An 18,965-nucleotide genomic window follows, 5' to 3' on the forward strand; every position below is an offset into this window, starting at 1 on the left:
CTAAAATATACTCTATTTACAGGCAAAATGCATCTCAAAATACTGAAAATCTGAAGACATTGGAGTACACATTCTTCACAGAAGCAGAAAATGTCCTAAAATTATAGATTGCATACATGTTTCAACGGCAGTTCAATCAGCTAAATTAAGAATGTGTAACTACAGAAATGCCCTTGAATACAAACACAGATTTACTTCACAACATATTCTAAGGCTGAATTACCTTTGCGCCCTGCTGCAGCTCCAGAGAAGTAATTTGTACTACATAAGGGATAAATGTCTCACAAAATATGCCAGAGTCATCATGAAGAATTATATTGGTCTAATACAATTTGATTATTTTCCTAAACAATAACAACATAAACAATAGAACAGCAGGTTTTGATATTTCTAAGTCTATATTTTGTTTATTTATTTTGATTAAAAAAACAACCTGCTTTATACTGTATTTAAACTTGGAACATTCATCCACACATAGATAATGCTCTCAAAAGACAAGCTAATTTTTCTAACTAAAAAATGGATTTAGAAACAAATTGGCACAACTATTTGTTTTACATTCAGTATTAAATTGGCACTATGTCTGGTCTCTGGCAGCATCGACTATACTCCCCTTTGTTTGCTATCACTCTGTGCTCCAGCACTGAAGCCAACACCTGTGGCCATATAAAGGGCTATGTACAGCAGCTGCAGGACTCAGATGTCCATACTGAAAGAAATTTCTAAAGCATAAGCATTTGGATGTGTGGCTGGCTTCCTTGTCTGAGTCTTTTGAAGGCGTTCTTTGGAGGTCCACACTACTGGTTGGTGCATCTATCAAGTGTTTGCAGTGTTAACGACTGACCAATGTGTAGTAATAACATAAAACAGCCTCATACTTAGCAAAGGTGCTCTTGGTTATACTGATGTAAGGCTCCTACCATTCTTTCACTAAAGATGATAGTTTTTTGCAGATTTTGTCAGTTGTGATACCACTGATACAGGTATATGCAAGGAAGGGCAGAGTCTATCCTGAAGATTAATATGAAAAATAAGTATCAGCAAACCATAACACAAATTTTTACTTAAACCTTTTTTCTCTGGAAGTAATCTATCTTATTAATGGAAAAGACGAATATAAGTCCCATTAGCATGTATATATATCACCTGCTCTCTTTGGGATCAAATAATCATAAAATCAATTTTTACTGCATACAGTTCCTAAAATACAGTATGCAGACCTTTTAGTATGGCTTATCTGTGTAGGGCAAACATGTAAAATTGCTACTCAGAGCAATATATACTCATATACTCATGTACAGTACATCCTCAGAAAAGTGCTCAGAGGTGTTACTCGTAACTCATAAGAGCAACTGAGTTTAACTTTGCTATCAATCCTGGCAATCTAGAGTAAAAATGCCAATACAGGAGCTTTTTTTCAGCAAACCTTGTGTGGAAAAGCTCTTAAATAAATGGAAACAGATATTCAGAATTGCAGACCATGTTGCCCTGCTCCCAAGTAAATACAGAATGTGTGTACAAATAGCTAAAAATTACATGCTTCCATTTAAAGGAATGTTATATATATGCAGGTAACAGCAAATCAACTGTTTGTGACAGGTTCTGTAAATGCAATTGCTCTGATAAAATTAGAACAAGCCATTTGAAGCAGCAAAGTTATTTACATTAGGATGTTGGAATATAAAAGCATATAGAAGCTACAGGCATACTCTCGAGTTACACATGTGCAAACCTGTGATAAATGCTATTGAGAAAAGAACTTAGCTCTAAGGATTCTGCAACACTGTCACAAACAGATTATTAAAAAGGGCAAAGCTGATTCATGGGCATGAAACTTGAAAAGCAGTATTCAAAACTATCCCAAGTCTCTTCTCTTCTCCATGGCATCCACCAACCCATAACAAAGGAATACAAATTCTTCAGATAAAAAATATAATGAGCAGCAGTTTTATTTCATGTTTTCTGATTTACATATTCCTATGGCATTTGTCAGCTAGATGACCAAACCCCCTGAAAAGTCCTGATGCAGCTTAGTTTGATACACATCCTACATGGAATAGCAAAGTCAGGGGAATCATCTGTACACTTGATAACCAGCTTTTGATTTCAATATGTGTATTTTCTGTGAATGTCTACCTTAATATAACGTGAAATCATTTCAGCCAACAAGAGGAGTACTTTAATTAAGCAGTCTTGGAAGATTTTCGTATGTAGTGAATTGCATGATGACCATGCTGGTTTACCTGTATTGCTTCCTTTTTCGTGGTAAAACAAGGGATAGGTGGAACATCACAATATCATTACTGATGCTGATGTTAGGATCCAGCTGCATCTTAGTTTCACGTGTGCATTTACTACCTACATTTTCAAGCTGTTACTGCCTGCTGAGAAGATGAGGACAAGCAGGCATGTTGCCAGTATAATTACTAATGAGCTAACACTGGCAAAGCAAAATTTGCTGCAAACCAGTTATTGATGCATAAATGACATTGGAGTATTCCATTAAAACACGGAATTTAGTGTTCACACAGCAGCATTATGAAGGAGATTGATAAACTTACTACAGTTTTCCACATTCACAGATATTTGATAAAACAATTTTTTCTCTGTTTTGCGTACCAGTTCAGATTGGCCTGTACAAAATTACAACACAAGTTTGGTAAACAATAAATACAGTGGTACTTGGATCCCAGTACGTATGACACAGTTCACTGCCCATGTAGAGTGTCTGCTGAAGGTAAACAGCTTTTTTATGAAACCTAGTGAGAATTTTTTCCTGTTCACCAATAGCATAAGTGCAGTCCTACTACTGGGATGTATTTGGCAATTGCTAGGGGAAATCCCATGGGCAGGGCTGCTTGAAGGTAAAGGGGCCCAAGATAGTTGGTTGACATTCAAGGACTGCTTTTTCCGTGCTCAAGATTGGAGCATCCCGACACGTAGGAAGTCAAGGAAGAGGGCCAAGAGACCTGCGTGGCTAAATAGGGAATTGCTGGGTATGCTCAAGTGGAAGAGGAGAGTTTACAGGTCATGGAAGGAGGGGCTGGCCACTTGGGAGGAATATAAGGCTGCTGCTAGAGGATGTAGGAAGGCAGCTAGGAGGACTAAGGCATCCTTAGAATTAAACCTGGCGAGAAGGGTCAAGGACAGCAAAAAGAGCTTTTTTAAATACATGGAAGACAAAACTAACACCAGAGGCAATGTAGGCCCACTGATGAACAGGATGGGTGCCCTGGTGACAGAAGATAAAGAGATGGCAGAGTTACTGAATGCCTTCTTTGTCTCTGTCTACTCTGCTGCGGGCAGTCCTGAAGAGCCCTGTACCCCTGAGACCTTAGATGAAGTCAGGTCGACGGAGCGGTTTGCCTTAGTCAATGAGGAATGGGTTAGAGAACAGTTGAGCAATCTGGACATCCATAAATCCATGGGTCCAGATGGGATGCACCCGCGGGTGCTGAGGGAACTGGCGGAAGTCATTGCTAGACCACTCTCCATCATCTTTACCAAGTCTTGGGAAACGGGAGAGGTGCCTGAGGACTGGAGGAAAGCAAATGTCACTCCAGTCTTCAAAAAGGGCAAGAAGGAGGACCCGGGTAACTATAGACCGGTCAGCCTCACCTCCATCCCTGGGAAAGTGATGGAACACCTTATCCTTGGTACCATCTTAAGGCATATCAAGGATAAGAGGGTTATGAGGGGCAGTCAACATGGCTTCACCAGGGGGAAATCATGTTTGACCAATCTCTTAGACTTTTATGAGGAAATAACACGGTGGATGGATGATGGCAGAGCGGTGGATGTGGTCTACCTTGACCTCAGCAAAGCATTTGACACAGTCTCCCACAGCATCCTCACGGCTAAAATGAGGAAGTGTGGACTGGATGATCAGGTAGTGAGGTGGACTGCGAACTGGCTGAAGGAGAGAAGCCAGAGAGTTGTAGTCTATGGGGCTGAGTCTAGTTGGAGGCCTGTAACTAGTGGAGTGCCTCAAGGGTCAGTACTGGGACCGGTATTATTTAATATATTCATCAATGATTTAGATGAGGGAATTGAGTGCACTGTCAGCAAGTTTGCTGATGACACTAAGCTGGGAGGAGTGGCTGATACGCCAGAAGGCTGTGCTGCCATCCAGCGAGACCTGGATAGGCTGGAGAGTTGGGCAGGGAGCAACTTGATGAAATATAACAAGGGAAAGTGTAGAGTCCTGCATCTGGGCAGGAACAACCCCAGGTTCCAGTATAGGTTGGGGAACGACCTGTTAGAGAGCAGTGTAGGGGAGAGGGACCTGGGGGTCCTAGTGGACAAGAGGATGACCATGAGCCAACACTGTGCCCTTGTGGCTAAGAAGGCCAATGGCATCCTGGGGTGTATTAGAAGGGCGGTGGTTAGTAGGTCGAGAGAGGTCCTCCTTCCCCTCTACTCTGCCCTGGTGAGACCGCATCTGGAGTATTGTGTCCAGTTCTGGGCCCCTCAGTTCAAGAAGGACAGGGAGCTGCTGGAGAGAGTCCAGCGCAGGGCAACGAAGATGATTAAGGGAGTGGAACATCTCCCTTATGAGGAAAGACTGAGGGAGCTGGGTCTCTATAGTTTGGAGAAGAGGAGACTGAGGGGTGACCTTATCAGTGTCTATAAATATATAAAGGGGGAGTGTCACGAGGACGGAGCCAGGCTCTACTCAGTGGCAAACAATGATAGGACAAGGGGTAATGGGTACAAACTGGAACACAAGAGGTTCCACTTAAACTTGAGAAGAAACTTCTTCTCAGTGAGGGTGACGGAACACTGGAACAGGCTGCCCAGGGAGGTTGTGGAGTCTCCTTCCCTGGAGACATTCAAAACCCGCCTGGACGCATTCCTGTGTAACATTATCTAGGTGTTCCTGCTCCGGCAGGGGGATTGGACTAGATGATCTTTCGAGGTCCCTTCCAATCTCTAACATACTGTGATACTGTGATACTGTGATACTGGAACTCTAAGCCAGTTTGATCATTGAACTTGACAGAACTACTCTAAAACAGGTGATGATTCTGATCTCAGCAATTATAAAGACATGTAACACAAAAAATTTCAAACCTACAGACCAGATATTAAAGTAGTCTAATAAGTACTATGAGACCAGGTATTGGATGCTGTTTGTTTTCTGGAATATATCATATCAATATTTCTGCAATGTCACAACAGCACTCTTTGTTTCACAAAACTGCATGGTACACAACTGCATACTGCAGTTAAGCACCTCTCATTTTAGTGGACACAGTCATGAGCTTCTGTTTCCATTTTATTCTTAGACATTTTGCCAAAGGTCAGTAGGATGAAAAATGCTTATTGTGGGAATCCTTCCAAATTCTTCTTCGTGATCATGATGAAAAAAAGGGCTCTAAACCAAGTGGATAGCAACTGAACAAAGTCAGATTCCCAACATAATTTTCTCTACAAACAAACACATAACTGTTCTTTCTCAGGCTTACCTGAAACACCTTGTGACATTCTAGCAGTTTAGGGTAAGAGTGATGTAGGTTTGCACTTAACACTGTTATACAGAAAATACTTAATAACACTTAGAAACACTTTGTCTTTTAAATTTATTTAATGAATAAGAGCCTTGACTCAGTATTATTATGCAGATAAACACATAGGCTATATTTCTGTATTACTACTAGCTTTAGTATTTCTAGGTTTTTCAATTGAGGTATTGAAATAACTTTCCAACTTGCTATTATATTATTACTCTTTTCATTATTAAGACCTAGACAAATTTGTTCAGAAGTGCAGTAAAAATATAAAGTAAAGCTTGGTATAGAGCCAATTCTTGCAGATCCTAAATGTCCAGCTAACAGTAACTTAACTTATGGAGTTCCATATTCTAATTATAGTCCTTCAACCTTAATTTACAGTGGCTTTATCTAAGTCACTTAAAATGGTTTTGATCTGATTTTTTAATAATAGAACATACTAAATGTTTTACAAAGGCTATATATATAATTGAACAGCAATAATATATTATTGAAAGTTGCTTTATAGTAGAAAACTATATTTTCAGTGTCCCAAGTACTGTGAAGCAGCCATTCCCAGTTTCCTAGGGTTATCATGAAAATTACATAAATATAAAACCTGAGGAGACATAAGAGATCATCTGAGGCAGGAGGTAGAAAAGCAGATCATCACTGCCGATATATTCAAAATTTCTTTAAAACCTCTAGTGATAAGAATCCCCAGAATCTCCTCAGACTATTCTGACCTTACTGAAACAGTTTTTCCTAGTAATATGTTAAATCTCCCTTCCTGCAAAAAAATTCTAATTCTCAGGATGAACGAAGAATTGGCCTTTGATCCTTAACAGACCTAAAATAAAGAAGATCTTAATTCCTGAAGCTTTTCCTCAAAGGTCATGCTTAATTTTATTTTATTTTTTAACACTCTTCCTCTCCTCTAGATGTTTTAAACTTAATATGCGAGATCTGCATGTGGTGGTCAGTGAACACAGTGCCATTCTAACAACATATGCCTTATCCTTGTGCCATTCTCATACCAAAGGCCCTTGATACAAAGAGTACCCAGTACTATCAAAGGGCGAGGAAAAAGTGGTGGGTCACAGTGCTGCCACCATCATGTCCTCTATGTACCGTATCCATTCAATCCCATTCCATTTCCTCATCTTACTGGAAATTTTTTATCTTCTCTGGTGCAGTGGAAATCCCAGCACATGACAGCAGCAGAGCCATGTCGGAGATAGAAATATTCATCTTTCATTTGTCACATGCAGCACTCTTTTTCCTAAATGTCAAAATTTGGAATTGGAAACAGTATGGCTCTCTGGACTTACATTATTTTTATGGCTGAGCCAGTCACTCTGCACTTTGTACCTTTCCTTCTTCCCTACTAAGTTTACCCTTTGTACCATCTTTATCATATTTCAGTCTTGGTCTATCTATTTAGCACTTTCAACTCTGAACCTGTCTTGCATCACTCTAAACTCAGCCCAACTGGGTATCAACAAAGGCTGTTCATTTGTGCAATCATGCAAATTCATACTGGATGTTCACTAGACCAGAGCAAACACAAATAACTTGCACCTCGCCTGAGACCTCCTCTTACTTTTAAAATGTGTAATTAATAACAATTTGGGAGCTAAGGTTACTAATTTTCAGGATGCCATGCTATAGTGGAATCTCTATTTTCTATGGGAGAATGTCAGGCATAAGGCAATATCACTGGAGTTACTAATAATGGATACATCAAATCTAATGCTAACTGCTGGGCCAGCTACTCTGCCAGAGGAATAAATTAGATTAGCCTGATAAACTGATTGTAAATAACCAACTCCATAATCTCCCTCAAAATAAGAGGGAGAGATATAAATTTCCTGCACCTTTCTTTGCCTTCTCCAGACAGCTGGGACCCATCTATCCTCCACAAGTCCTCAAAGAGAAAAGCCTGGAGACTGCTACTCTATGTACTGTAACTTGAACAGGCCATCAGGACTTGTGTAACCTTTCTGCTGGGTTTAGACTGTCATAAACCAGAATGTTTTCAACTTTAAAGGGGTTGCTATAAAAATTCTATCCAGAAAAGTGGGAAAATTAAATTTGCCTTGCGCACATCAAGTGATTTTCTTCACCTGCAACCATGACTGAATTGGTTTAACGAACAATATATAATTACAAGGAGCAAAGGGGAAAAAAAACCTCATCAACAAGGTACATAAGCAGGCTCACACACAATGCCTAATTTCTAGATAACTATAACTATTTTATAGTCCTCACCTCTGGTGAGCCAACTGCTAGGCCAGCTGGTACATCTGCTTCTCCTGCTACCGCTTTTTAGTCACAGTCAGGGACTAAAACCTCTTGCTGGGAAACACGGTTGAATTCAAATAGCTGCTGAACTTCTGTGAAAGCAGTTTCCAGTCTGCTGGCTGCCATATCCCTGGTGTTCCATGCAGCTCCGCAGCCCCTCTACCACTTTCCACCCTGGGACCCCTTAGCTCTGGGTAATCCCTGCAGTTTCATGAGCAACTTCAGCCATCCCAGCTCTCAGTAAGGCTGCACACAATGTGGAAAACTAACACCAGCCTCTGGTATGCTCAATTCCTTCATATCTTGGTTCTATATTGGTTACTAGTAAAACTTTCTTCCCCAAAGTGTTGTCAATGTCAAGCTTTGGAACAGGTCCCCCAAGATAGTGATGGAGTCACTATCCCTGGAGATATTTAAAAGACATGTAGATGTGGTGCTTGGGGACATGATTTAGTGGTGGATTTGGCAGTGTTAGGTTAATGGTTGGACTCAGTGCTCTAAAGGGTCTTTTCAACCAAAACAATTCTGTGATTCTATTCTTAAACAGCTTCTCACACCTCACATGAGCTTGTCCAGCATTGTTCTGTGGTTTCAGGGTCCAACTTTTGCCTTCTGGTGCTCAAAAACACTGTTGGCAAGTAGCAGAATAGGTATACCTGTGGTAGATCAAAAACCCCATGGATTTGTAGATGCACAGCTCCACTTGACTGTATGCCTCTTTTTAGAAGAAATACCTCTCAATCACCATGAAACAACATATAGAAACTAACCGTTCTTTTAGTCTGATTCTTTCACTTCATTCCCTTTAGAGGGGACATCAAACATTAACTGAGTACTTCACCCTTGCTGGACTTCCCTTTCTTTTAGATATCTCAAGGAGGCATGGTTTTCATTTTAGCCCTTTCCCACTACACTTTGTGTAACTCAGTAAGTGTCCTTCAGATTGCTTTTTCCCTATCCTGTCTGTGTTCCTGGCACTTTGCTGTTAATATTAATTGTATTAAGCACTGGGTCATAATTAAACCTTTTTATGGAAGGAGGTTAAGAGAAAGAGGTATGTATTGGAACAAAAGGGACCTCGAGGCTTTAGTTTTCTGTGTCACTCTTCACTTCCTCACTTTCCCTGTTAAATAACAAGCTGAATTTTCCTTTATTTTTCTCTTCGGTCTAATGTCTTTTCCAAAACTTGTTCTCCTTTCCTAGAATTTCCCCTGCTAGACCCAATTCATTCTGCATCTTTATCATTCTTCCTAGTATCTTCATCCTGTCACAAGACAGTGATTTTCCAGACTGCAAGTTTGGCAGAACTCTAGGAAGGGAGATACAACATAACAGCTGAAGCCATCACCTCATCAGAGTTTGTGAGTTCCAAGACTACTCCATGGTGTAAACCCAGGTGTGGTATGTGGGAATGTCTTGGAGAGATGTGACAAAAGTGCATTTCTGACCTGAACTAAAATATTAACATAGATGCCTCCAGTAGCAAAGAGGCTGGGGTTCTCCAGAGAGCTGAGAGACTGTTAAAGAGATGAATGAACAGATGAAGCTGAGAAAACTACCTTAATATTATGGTTTAATTGTTGATCCCTTAAGAGTGAGCAGCAACTGAGCCGCATGCTGCAGAACTGAGAAAAAAGTAGGATGGAAAGGCTGGGAAAGCAGGTCTGGAAACAACACACATTTGCCCACCACAGTATGTCACCCCTGCTGCTGAAGGTTTGCCCAAGTTTATTCTGTCATATTGCCTTCCGCCAAGGACTTCTGCCTTTTACAATAATGATAGCTGCTAAATGCTGCCTTCACAAACAGTTACTGTGGCTGGCTAGAATTTACACTGCTTGCTTACCTTCTCCCATAAGAGCTTATTTATAACTTCCCGGTTAAGCTGCAGGAACAACTTGCAGGCCCAGTAACAAAACTAAAAGATTATAGTGGTTCCCCTTCCTTCACTTTGGTCGTATGGGGGTGCTCTGAGGGACATAGAAATATCTGGCATGTAAATGAAGGATCTCTGGCAAAAATCTGGAAAAAGTTAAGTTCTGGCCTCACTGAGAGACCCTATCACTCAACATTAATGATATTTTTTCCTTTTTCTGGTTACACTAAGACATGATATTTAGTCTTTTCTTGTGTCAGCTCCACATTAAAAAAAAATAATTGTTGTGTAATAGTAGGGAAAATTATTCAGCAATGATGTATGTTTAGAGTCATCTTAATACCTAAAGATACATTGAATCTTATTTTCTCCTGCATTAAACTGAGTCACGAGTCTATTTAGAATCTGAGAGACTATCCAATGTAGCACCCCCTGCATCCAAGCTGGCAAATGACATCTCTTTATCAAAGTCATACTGATGAGTTCAGAGTTGCTGAGTTCAGTGCCATAAGAATCATTCATTAACCACACTGTTACAGCTGACATCCTGAAACTGCCCTTGGTGTGATACTTCATGCCTAAAAATGATATCTCAATCTAAATAAGCATGTGAATTTAGATGAGAAAGGTGACTGCAGGTTGTGCATTTCTTCTCTTAACAATTTGTTGAACTCATAGGACCACATCTGTAATTATGTGCTTGTTTTCATTACTCACACCTACGTCTTTTAATAGGAATACTTTTAAATTTGCTGGGTTTTTTCTCTTTCCAGTTATCTAATACAATCTATAATGCTTCTCAGAACTTTGTAGGTTCAGCAAACATAAACACACACACATATATATATATAAATATATATATATAAAACCCCAAACAAAATTATGGAACAATACAAGCCATTTATTTTCATTCCATTACTCACTTTGATTTAAATACAGGAATTTAGGCAGTATATCAAGATAAAAACTCACTAAAATTTAGAGTTTGTATATATGAGAAAATTGACTTCTATAGCCATAATCAAATAATTAAACAGGTTTAGTTAAGTCAGTATACTTCTTTATTTCTAGTGCAGAATAATTATGCTGGAATAAAGCCACTTTAATTCCAGAATAGACTGTCCACATGGGGAGTTATCCTGAACCAGCTGTAGTAAAATAATTGTTTGACTACAGCTATACCACTTGCTTCCCCCTGAAAGTAAGCCATCAACATAAAAATCTTGCCTTTTTCACAGAAGCTGAGCCATGTTGGCTCAATCCTATTCCATAAACAAAGGCAAAGGGCTTTGCCATCAGAATGAACACAACGCAGAGAACAGCAGATTTTACTTCTCAATTCAGCACTGAGTGGGAAGGTGCAGTGATGCAGGTTTTTATCACTTAAAAGGTTCTGAGTTGCTCTGGGATGTAGAATGGAGAATGTGGATAGAAAGTGAGGCCTTTTGTGTAACGTGCTATATATTTTATAAAAGTGTAGCCCATCACAGAGATAACTCCAGCTGAAAAGAGCACAAGATGGGCTACTATTGCAGCATTCCCTCCCTCTGCTGCCCCACGGATACCCCTTGCCTAGCAGGTATTGCCTCTTCCCTCCTCTTCTCTGCTGCAGCCTCACAGTGAGCAATCCTCAATTTGCCTTGACCTTTCAAAGCACAGAAACCCTAAGGGGCTCGCTTGCATCTCAGCTTACATCAGTGCAGAGGAGATGTTGGTCCTCTCAACTTCTTTGTACTGCTGTCACTTATGAAGTGAGTTGAAGAATGAACAGAACTGCAAAATTCTGCTTATTGATCTCTGCCTTTGTTTCACTAACATTAGTTTAAATGTTTTAGTATTCTAGACTTAAAGCACAGGCTTCAGAGCTGGCTGATTACATATTATGTGCATCCAATATCCAATTTTTTGCAGACAAAGGAATTCTTCCTTCAACCACACAGCTATTCAGTCAGAGGTATTTCACCTCAAAGGCCCTTTATAATTTGGCTCCCCAAGCTCTCAATATGATATAATAATGCACAGTTCTTGCAAATGTCATTTGAACTAAAAATATAAGAAATCCGGGTCACAACTCACCTCGATCTGTGTCGTACAGGAAGACAAAACGGTTCCATTCATAATGATCCAGCAAGCTCAGGAGGGCTCCCCGCAGAGATGGCCGCAGCTGCAGCACGAACTGACTCTCACCCTCTGTGGGGAAACTTGGTGTGATGAGGGAGATGTGCAAGGCGCTGCAGAATGAGGTCAAGGTGTGTACTGATCTCTTATCATATAGTCCAAAAATGGCAAAAACTCCTCTAGAATACTGGGAGCAAACTGAAAACAAAACAAAACAAAACCATGAAGTTCATCTGGTGACAAAATTAGTACTTAGGCATTCCAATATCCCAAAATTTTTAATTTGAAGATTTTAACTTCTGCCTGTGTATTTAACTTCACTTTTCACATGTTTCATTCTGGCCATTCTAAATAGCCAAATAACACTTTGTCACTTTTGGATCCCATTCATTGTCAATAATGTTTTCACTCTAAAAGAAAATATAAAATAAATAACGTGCTTTTGCACATGACTGAAAATTCAACATATGCTGTTTTAACTATAGCTCTGGATATTATCAGGTGTTGATCATTTCCATTATCTTAAGATGAAAAGTGTTCACATTTTGAAATGTGCAATTATCACAAAAATGTTACCAACCTTGTAAGTGAAAGAAATGTAGACATTTTAAATTGCAACAGTGTAGAACCTTTACTCCCATTTAAGCAGGGAGTCCTTGCGTTGCATTAGAAGTCTACTACAGACACTGAGTAAAATCCTACTTCATGAATAATCCCCTTGACTTTAGGAGAACAGTTGAAGGGAAACACAGTAAGTCAACATGACCAGACTTTTGCCCCAAACCTTTTATTTCTACTCTGTCAACCGCAAAAGCAGAAGACAATGACCTGAATACATAGTCTGAGTTTTGATTTGTTCTGGGACTCATTTAAGACATAAAGACCTTTATTGATTTTTAACAGACCGGATAAAGGCTTTATTGATCTATGCACATAAAAGCAGATATAAGGGTATTTTCTTGAGAAAATACTACCTCTCTAGGAACTCACAAAGGGCTCAATGAAAACACATCCCAACTTTTTTTCAAGTACAATGCAACCTATTAGAAATGGAGTGATTATTAAGTGTTACCAATCCCAGAATCACAGAAAATGGAGAAAGGAACAGGCATTTATGGGCTCATTGTATCCATTTTCTCCTATGTATTTACTGTGCTCTCTTGTTCCACAACCTCTTTCCTTGCAACCTGTTCTTTCATGTAGGCTGAAGATGGAAAAACCTAAGGCACATCCTTTAGATGCCCTCCTCTCTTCTAGCCTGGAGGTCACAGTCATCCTGTGAGAGCAGTGCAGTTAGGGTACAATACACATTTAGCAAACAGGCTGACTCAAATCAGTTCAGCTTTAGTTCCTTAATATTGCATTTACTGCATAGAGAGCAAAAAATACAAACTGTGCATTTTCCTCCTCAGACTCCAGATCTGATGGCAGAACTGAAGTAGAGTGGCTTGAGGGCAGTTCTGTGATTTTACGTGTTGTCCCACTATTACAATCCCAACCTAAGGATTTTCATAGTCAGATTAGATATAAATAAAGCTTTTTAGAAAGCTTTCTTTCTTCTTGTAAGTCCCCATTCAATATGTTGATACAGAGCTCTTACAAGACCTCTTACTGTTTGCTTTACTGAACCACACAGCATACATTCTACAAACCCATCAAATGACTGGTTTGCCATTCCACTAATAACCCTAAAAAGTTCTGTTCTATGCTTTTCCAGTTTCATCTCATATTTCTTGAACAAAGATGACCATCTTGTTTAGAATTTCAGTTGAATGCTTTCTGCCTTTTTTTTTTTATTATTTCCCCATCTCTACTGTAAAATACTGCTGACATATCATAACACCACATTGCATTTTTCTAAATCTTCATGTCTGTGATGGCTGATAGTGATTTCAGGATCAAAATTCTGTTCCTTCTTCCTTCTGGCCTATTTCCAATGATGAGTTTATGCTTATGCTTATAGTATAATATTTTTATTAGTCACTATTATTAATTTTTCATTATGTCATATTTATTACTGTACTCCTCAAAATTATTTACTTCCACAGTTACATTCTTAGCCTGTTCTAAACTTGTACCAGTGTTCATGTCTGCCTCACCAGCAAATTCCATCGGGGTACTCAGACTTTTTATTTTTGTGTCTACTGTAAAATCAGTCTCTTCTTAGCATCTTCCTCCTGAAGCTATGCTTCTCCAGCCTGGTACCTCCTCTTCTACTAGTGTTTGTTACATCTTCCTCTTAGTTTCATGCCTGCTTTTTAACTCTCCTATTTGTTTCCATTTTCAGAAATCACTTCTTTTAGGAGAATGCCAGTTTTACTTCATTCTCTTGGCAACTCGAAGACATGGATTAATCCCATACTGTCTACCTTAATAACTTCTGGTTTCATTTTATGCCATTTTCTGTGTGTAGCCATATTTTAAGTCTTTTTTCCATCAAAATCTGTTCTATAACTTTATAGATGTTAAGCTGCTAGGTCCATTGTTGCCAGGATCTATGTCCCCCTTTAAAAGTAAGTACTATTTTATTTATTCATTGATTACACGTATCATAACTCATTTAACAGCTCTGCTAAGAAACACATGTTATTTCATCTGCCCTTCAGTAAACCAATTCTTTAAGAACTGCAGAAGAAAGGTGATTTTGCTGTTCCCATTAGACATCACACCTCTTTTAAGGTCAACATCCTCCTTGAGTGAAAATCAATGTGAAGTATCTATTAGTTTTATGTCTCTAACCAGATTTTCCTGGTTTTCTGTTCCATCACCAATATATAACAGCTTCAATTATTTTCCTGTTTCCTGTCTTTGTATTTAAAGATGTTGTTTTCATATCTTTTGCAAGTTTCAGTTTTCATTGGCAACCCTAACTTAGGCTCTTATTTCTGCAGGAAATGTCTTCTATACCTCTTGATTTCTTCAACACAATCTTTCTTACTAACAACCCTTTTTAAACACTTGTTTCTTACACATTTCTTGTATAATTATTCATTCAGTTCTGGAGTCACATCCTGCATGTTACTTTCCCCTACAAAGGGATTTCTCAGTGTTTTACAAGTGTTTCTATGAGGAAATGGCAGGCCTCCTCTATTTTCAAACACAGTCCAGTTAACTCTGCCAACTGAAATAGTTGAATGTAAACCTTGTGTATGTAAGTGGTAGTTACTTAATGTGTTTTCTGTTTTGAGAAAATCTTTGTTAAGGCCCTGCATTGCCTTAATTCTTTGCAGCTTTAAATGGGCAAATGGTACTTTACATAACATGCGGTCCATACAGAGATTGTACACTTAGTAGAGTTAAAGCTCAAATTCATTCTCAGGGTCGTAAAAAAAAAGAAAAAGAGAGACAGAAACAAGTCAAATATTTTTAGCTAAAAATAACATAATAATAATTCTTCACATTTTCAAAGCAAACTACCTTTGCTACAGCCCAGAACAAAACGCAATAAAACTTTATCTGACTATCATTAAAGGTCTGAAATAATCAATTAAAGAAAATTTGCGCTACTGTAGTTGAGAACAAGACCGGGAAGTTACTGAATAGTGTCTTTTGCTCCATGATAAGAAAAAAATGCTAAGATGAAGGTTATGAAATTTTTTTCTTACTTGGTACAATACCCACAGAGAGGAAAAGTGCCTGTGACACTATGGAGATTAGGCTTAAGCATATGCAGAAATGCTGCAACGCTCCTGAATCAATTTTACAGTAATCAGCAGCGACCACAAAAATCAGCAAATCCATGAGGATTTGCATTCTGACTCACTACTGTCCTCATGAAAATGCCTCCAGGAAAACATGACTACCTGGATTTCCCAATTCTTTATCTATTTCTTTTACAATTCTAAAGGCATTTTACTTATTATAAATGGACTAAATTATGCTTGGTAAAACACTATCTCACATTAGAATTCTAAGAAAATTTTGTTTGAGATTTTTTTTTCCCCATAAATATAATGTAGCGACAAATACACTTTCATGAGTATACGTTGAAATACATTCAATAATAGCTTGTCTCTAAATGAGACATCTCTTCATAGCTGATAACTTAATGCTGGTATTACACGTGATTTTCTCCTGCAAAATTTGCAATGCCACCAAAGATCAGATGAATGCAGAGGTCAGACTCCAGAGAAGACTTTGCAATGCAACTTACATAGCCAAGAGAATGCTATTGCAGTAGATGGAATATGAACTAGATATCTTCTATTTTAGAAGATAGAACTATGTGATAATACTACCACTTTAAAAGAATAGGTGACTCATGGAACCTTCTGTTAAAAAAAGAAATCATAATGCCAAAAGGGCAAAAATTGTACACTGCAGGGTTTACTGAGGCATACAGTTAAGCCACATCCAGTCTTCCTTCTTTGTGAAAGAAAGACTTTGTGAAGTCCCTGTTATTGTCTGAAGACAGGTCCCACACTTTAAACACAAATTTGTTTTGAAAAACAAAAAGCAAAAAATCAAACCCCAACTTCTTATTCATTGACTTCCAGAAGTTATACTCATTTAGTTTAAATTCTCTAAATAGGTACAGGGGAAGTCAGAGTCCAAATACATGTAATCACAACCATGGGAATTACATAGAAGAGGTCAAGTGAAAGTTTGTGCGAAATGTGTATGTACAAATACACATACGTATATATACACCTGCACACATATTACATATTGGTCTTGTTTTATTGTTTAGTCACACCTAAAAGTTTAAAAGTTTCTTCAGGAGACAAAAAAAAAGAAGTCTGATAAGCAAACAATAGCATTAGTTTTGCTCAGGAGCCTATATGATACCTATACCATATAGGTACGAATCTGGAAGACCCACAGTCTTAACACAGAGGTAACATGATAGATCTTGCTTCAGCCTCCGAGTCTTCCAGGACACAAGCTCTGAAATGAGCACTTAAAAAAGTTTTTCCCTGGGTTTAGGCTCCTACATGGGATGCCCTGACACAGTTGTCTGTTACAGATACACTAACAGAACCACTGATCTGCCAAAAACTCACAAACTGTAGCAGCACCAAAACTGAAAGACTTGGAGCAATTTGTGTTATGGAAGTTTTCCAGATATGAGGACTCTTTCATTGCTCTCCATTTCCTCCTACGCTTTGGAGATCAGGACAGGGAATGCAGACTGTGGTCAGTTCAGTAACAACTTGTCTCTGACATTCCTTTCTCCTCATCCTGTTCCCCTAATCTGGTGTGGGGTTCCCCTATGGCATACAGTCCTTCATAAACTGCTCCAACAAGGGTTCTTCCCATGTGCTACAGATCTTCAAGAACTGCTACAACACAGGTAATCTCTCTAGGGTACAGTCTTTCAGAAAAAGCCTGCTCCAGCGCAGGTCCCCCATGGGCCACAGTTACTGCCAGAAAACCTGTTCCTGCATGGGCTCCTCTACATGGGTCACAGATCCTGACAGAAGCCTGCTCTGGTGTGGGCTTTCCACAGGCTGCAGCTTTTTTTAAGGGCACATCTACCTGGTGCAGCATGGGGTCCTCCATGTGCTGCAGGGGAATAACCTGTGTGACTACTATCTTCCCCACAGGCCACAGGGACATCTCTGCTCCAGCACCTGCAGCACCTCTTCCCTCTCCTTCAGCCTTGATGTCTGCAGGTTTTTTCTCTCACATTTTCTCACTCTTCTCTCTCACCACTCTTATGCAGTGTTTTACACCCTTTCTTAAACGTATTATCACTGAGGCCCCACAGCGTCAATGATGGGCTCGGCTTTGGCCAACAGTCGGTTTGGTTTGGATCTGGCTGAAAACTGGCTCTGTCTGACACGGTGGTTGCCCCTAGCATCTTTTCATAGAAGCTACCCTTGTAGCTCCCCCCAAACCAAAACCTGCCCTTGGAAAGCCAATACACCTGGTAAACCTCAGACAGCAATAAATTTCAAAAACATTTATGAGTCACATTTCCTTGCTAGCACAATAGTACATTAAGGCTTTCATTTGAGGTGTGCCTGCAATTCTGTGAGTGGACCACGTGCTCATGGATTACAGTCACGTACATTCTATTTGGTTCAGTTGCTGTGCACCTGCATTTGCCAGCACTGATTTAAAAGTACTGGGCAAATTTTCTCAACCTAAAGAACATCTAAAACCTAAGAAACAAATCTAGAGAACCTAAAAATCGAGTCCAAAGAACAGCTTAGCCAGTTTGAGATGCAAGCTCTACAAGTGAGATGAAGCATAGAATGGAGAATCATTTTAATCTAAGGACCTTCCTCCCAAGGTCAAACCATTTATCAATTTATATGCTTGAAAGCTCCAACACTGGAGATGAGATTAAGCAATATTTCTAAAAGAGCTCTGAGATAAGAGTTTGCTGTTAAAATACTAAAACGTGTTTCTGTTCATTTTGCAAGAACATCCTAACACTCCTTTTCTCCTCTGTGCTGCCTGATCCACCTCCTGCTGATCACTCCAGTGCCCTCCACCTCCTGGAAGAGGACACAAGGCCATTTGGGGCTCTAGAATTACAAGACAAGTGATGTAAATCCATTCCTGTGTAATTTTTCAACTATCTTGCACCCAAATCCAGTACAAATTTGATACAAATACACTCTACCTCTGGGTTATGTTTGAGACTGCTGGTCTTATACTAAATTATGCTGTTGCATTAAGAAAAAATCCCAGCACTGAGATCAACTTCATTAGGAATCTTCACAAATTAAATCACTGATACAAGATGACAGATAGGATTATAAGAGAGAAAACAGTGTTACATAAAGTGTGTAGATGAAGAACATTATAGATATATTAGGACCAGTTTACTACTATTTTAAGAATTGTCTTGAATACAGAAGGGTATTTCTAAATATTGCTATCCCAAAAAGAGGAAAAAGGAAACAAGTAGTTTCTTACATATTATACAGTTAGATTTTTTTTTGTGCCTAATGAAACAAGCATCCATGACACCCCTATTAATTTTCTGTTTATAGATCCTGTACCTTGTAAATCATCATCCACTTTTGCCTTTTGATCACAGAATTCTTCACACAAAAGAATTATCTTCCCCTGCATTCAAGAGACATGCACCACACTTTGACATGCATCATACCTAAATCATTATAACCAGAAATAATACCACATCATTACATTACCTAAATTCAGTCCATCGATAAGCAATTTAATACAGTATTAATAATGGAAGTGAACAAAAAGAGACT

At 39.1% G+C, this 18,965-nt stretch overlaps 1 protein-coding gene across 10 annotated transcripts in view; it reads right to left on the bottom strand.

Moving 5' to 3' along the window:
• The window catches only part of GRIA4 (glutamate ionotropic receptor AMPA type subunit 4), a 220,621-nt gene that overhangs the window by 138,121 nt on the left and 63,535 nt on the right, over positions 1-18,965 (bottom strand). For all 10 annotated transcript variants that reach the window (XR_009744190.1, XM_061457772.1, XM_061457778.1 and 7 more), the window contains exon 3: positions 11,749-11,988. Coding sequence is in view for 9 of the 10 variants with exons in the window: in XM_061457772.1 (XP_061313756.1) it covers positions 11,749-11,988 (240 nt within the window). In the remaining variant the exon portion in view is untranslated. The remainder of the gene's footprint in view (positions 1-11,748; positions 11,989-18,965) is intronic.

Source organism: Pezoporus flaviventris, unplaced genomic scaffold (genome assembly GCF_033815535.1).
Source record: "Pezoporus flaviventris isolate CSIRO_AGI_PZ_B2104156 unplaced genomic scaffold, CSIRO_AGI_Pfla_v1 ptg000025l, whole genome shotgun sequence".
In the NCBI taxonomy this organism is placed as follows: Eukaryota; Metazoa; Chordata; class Aves; order Psittaciformes; family Psittacidae; genus Pezoporus; species Pezoporus flaviventris.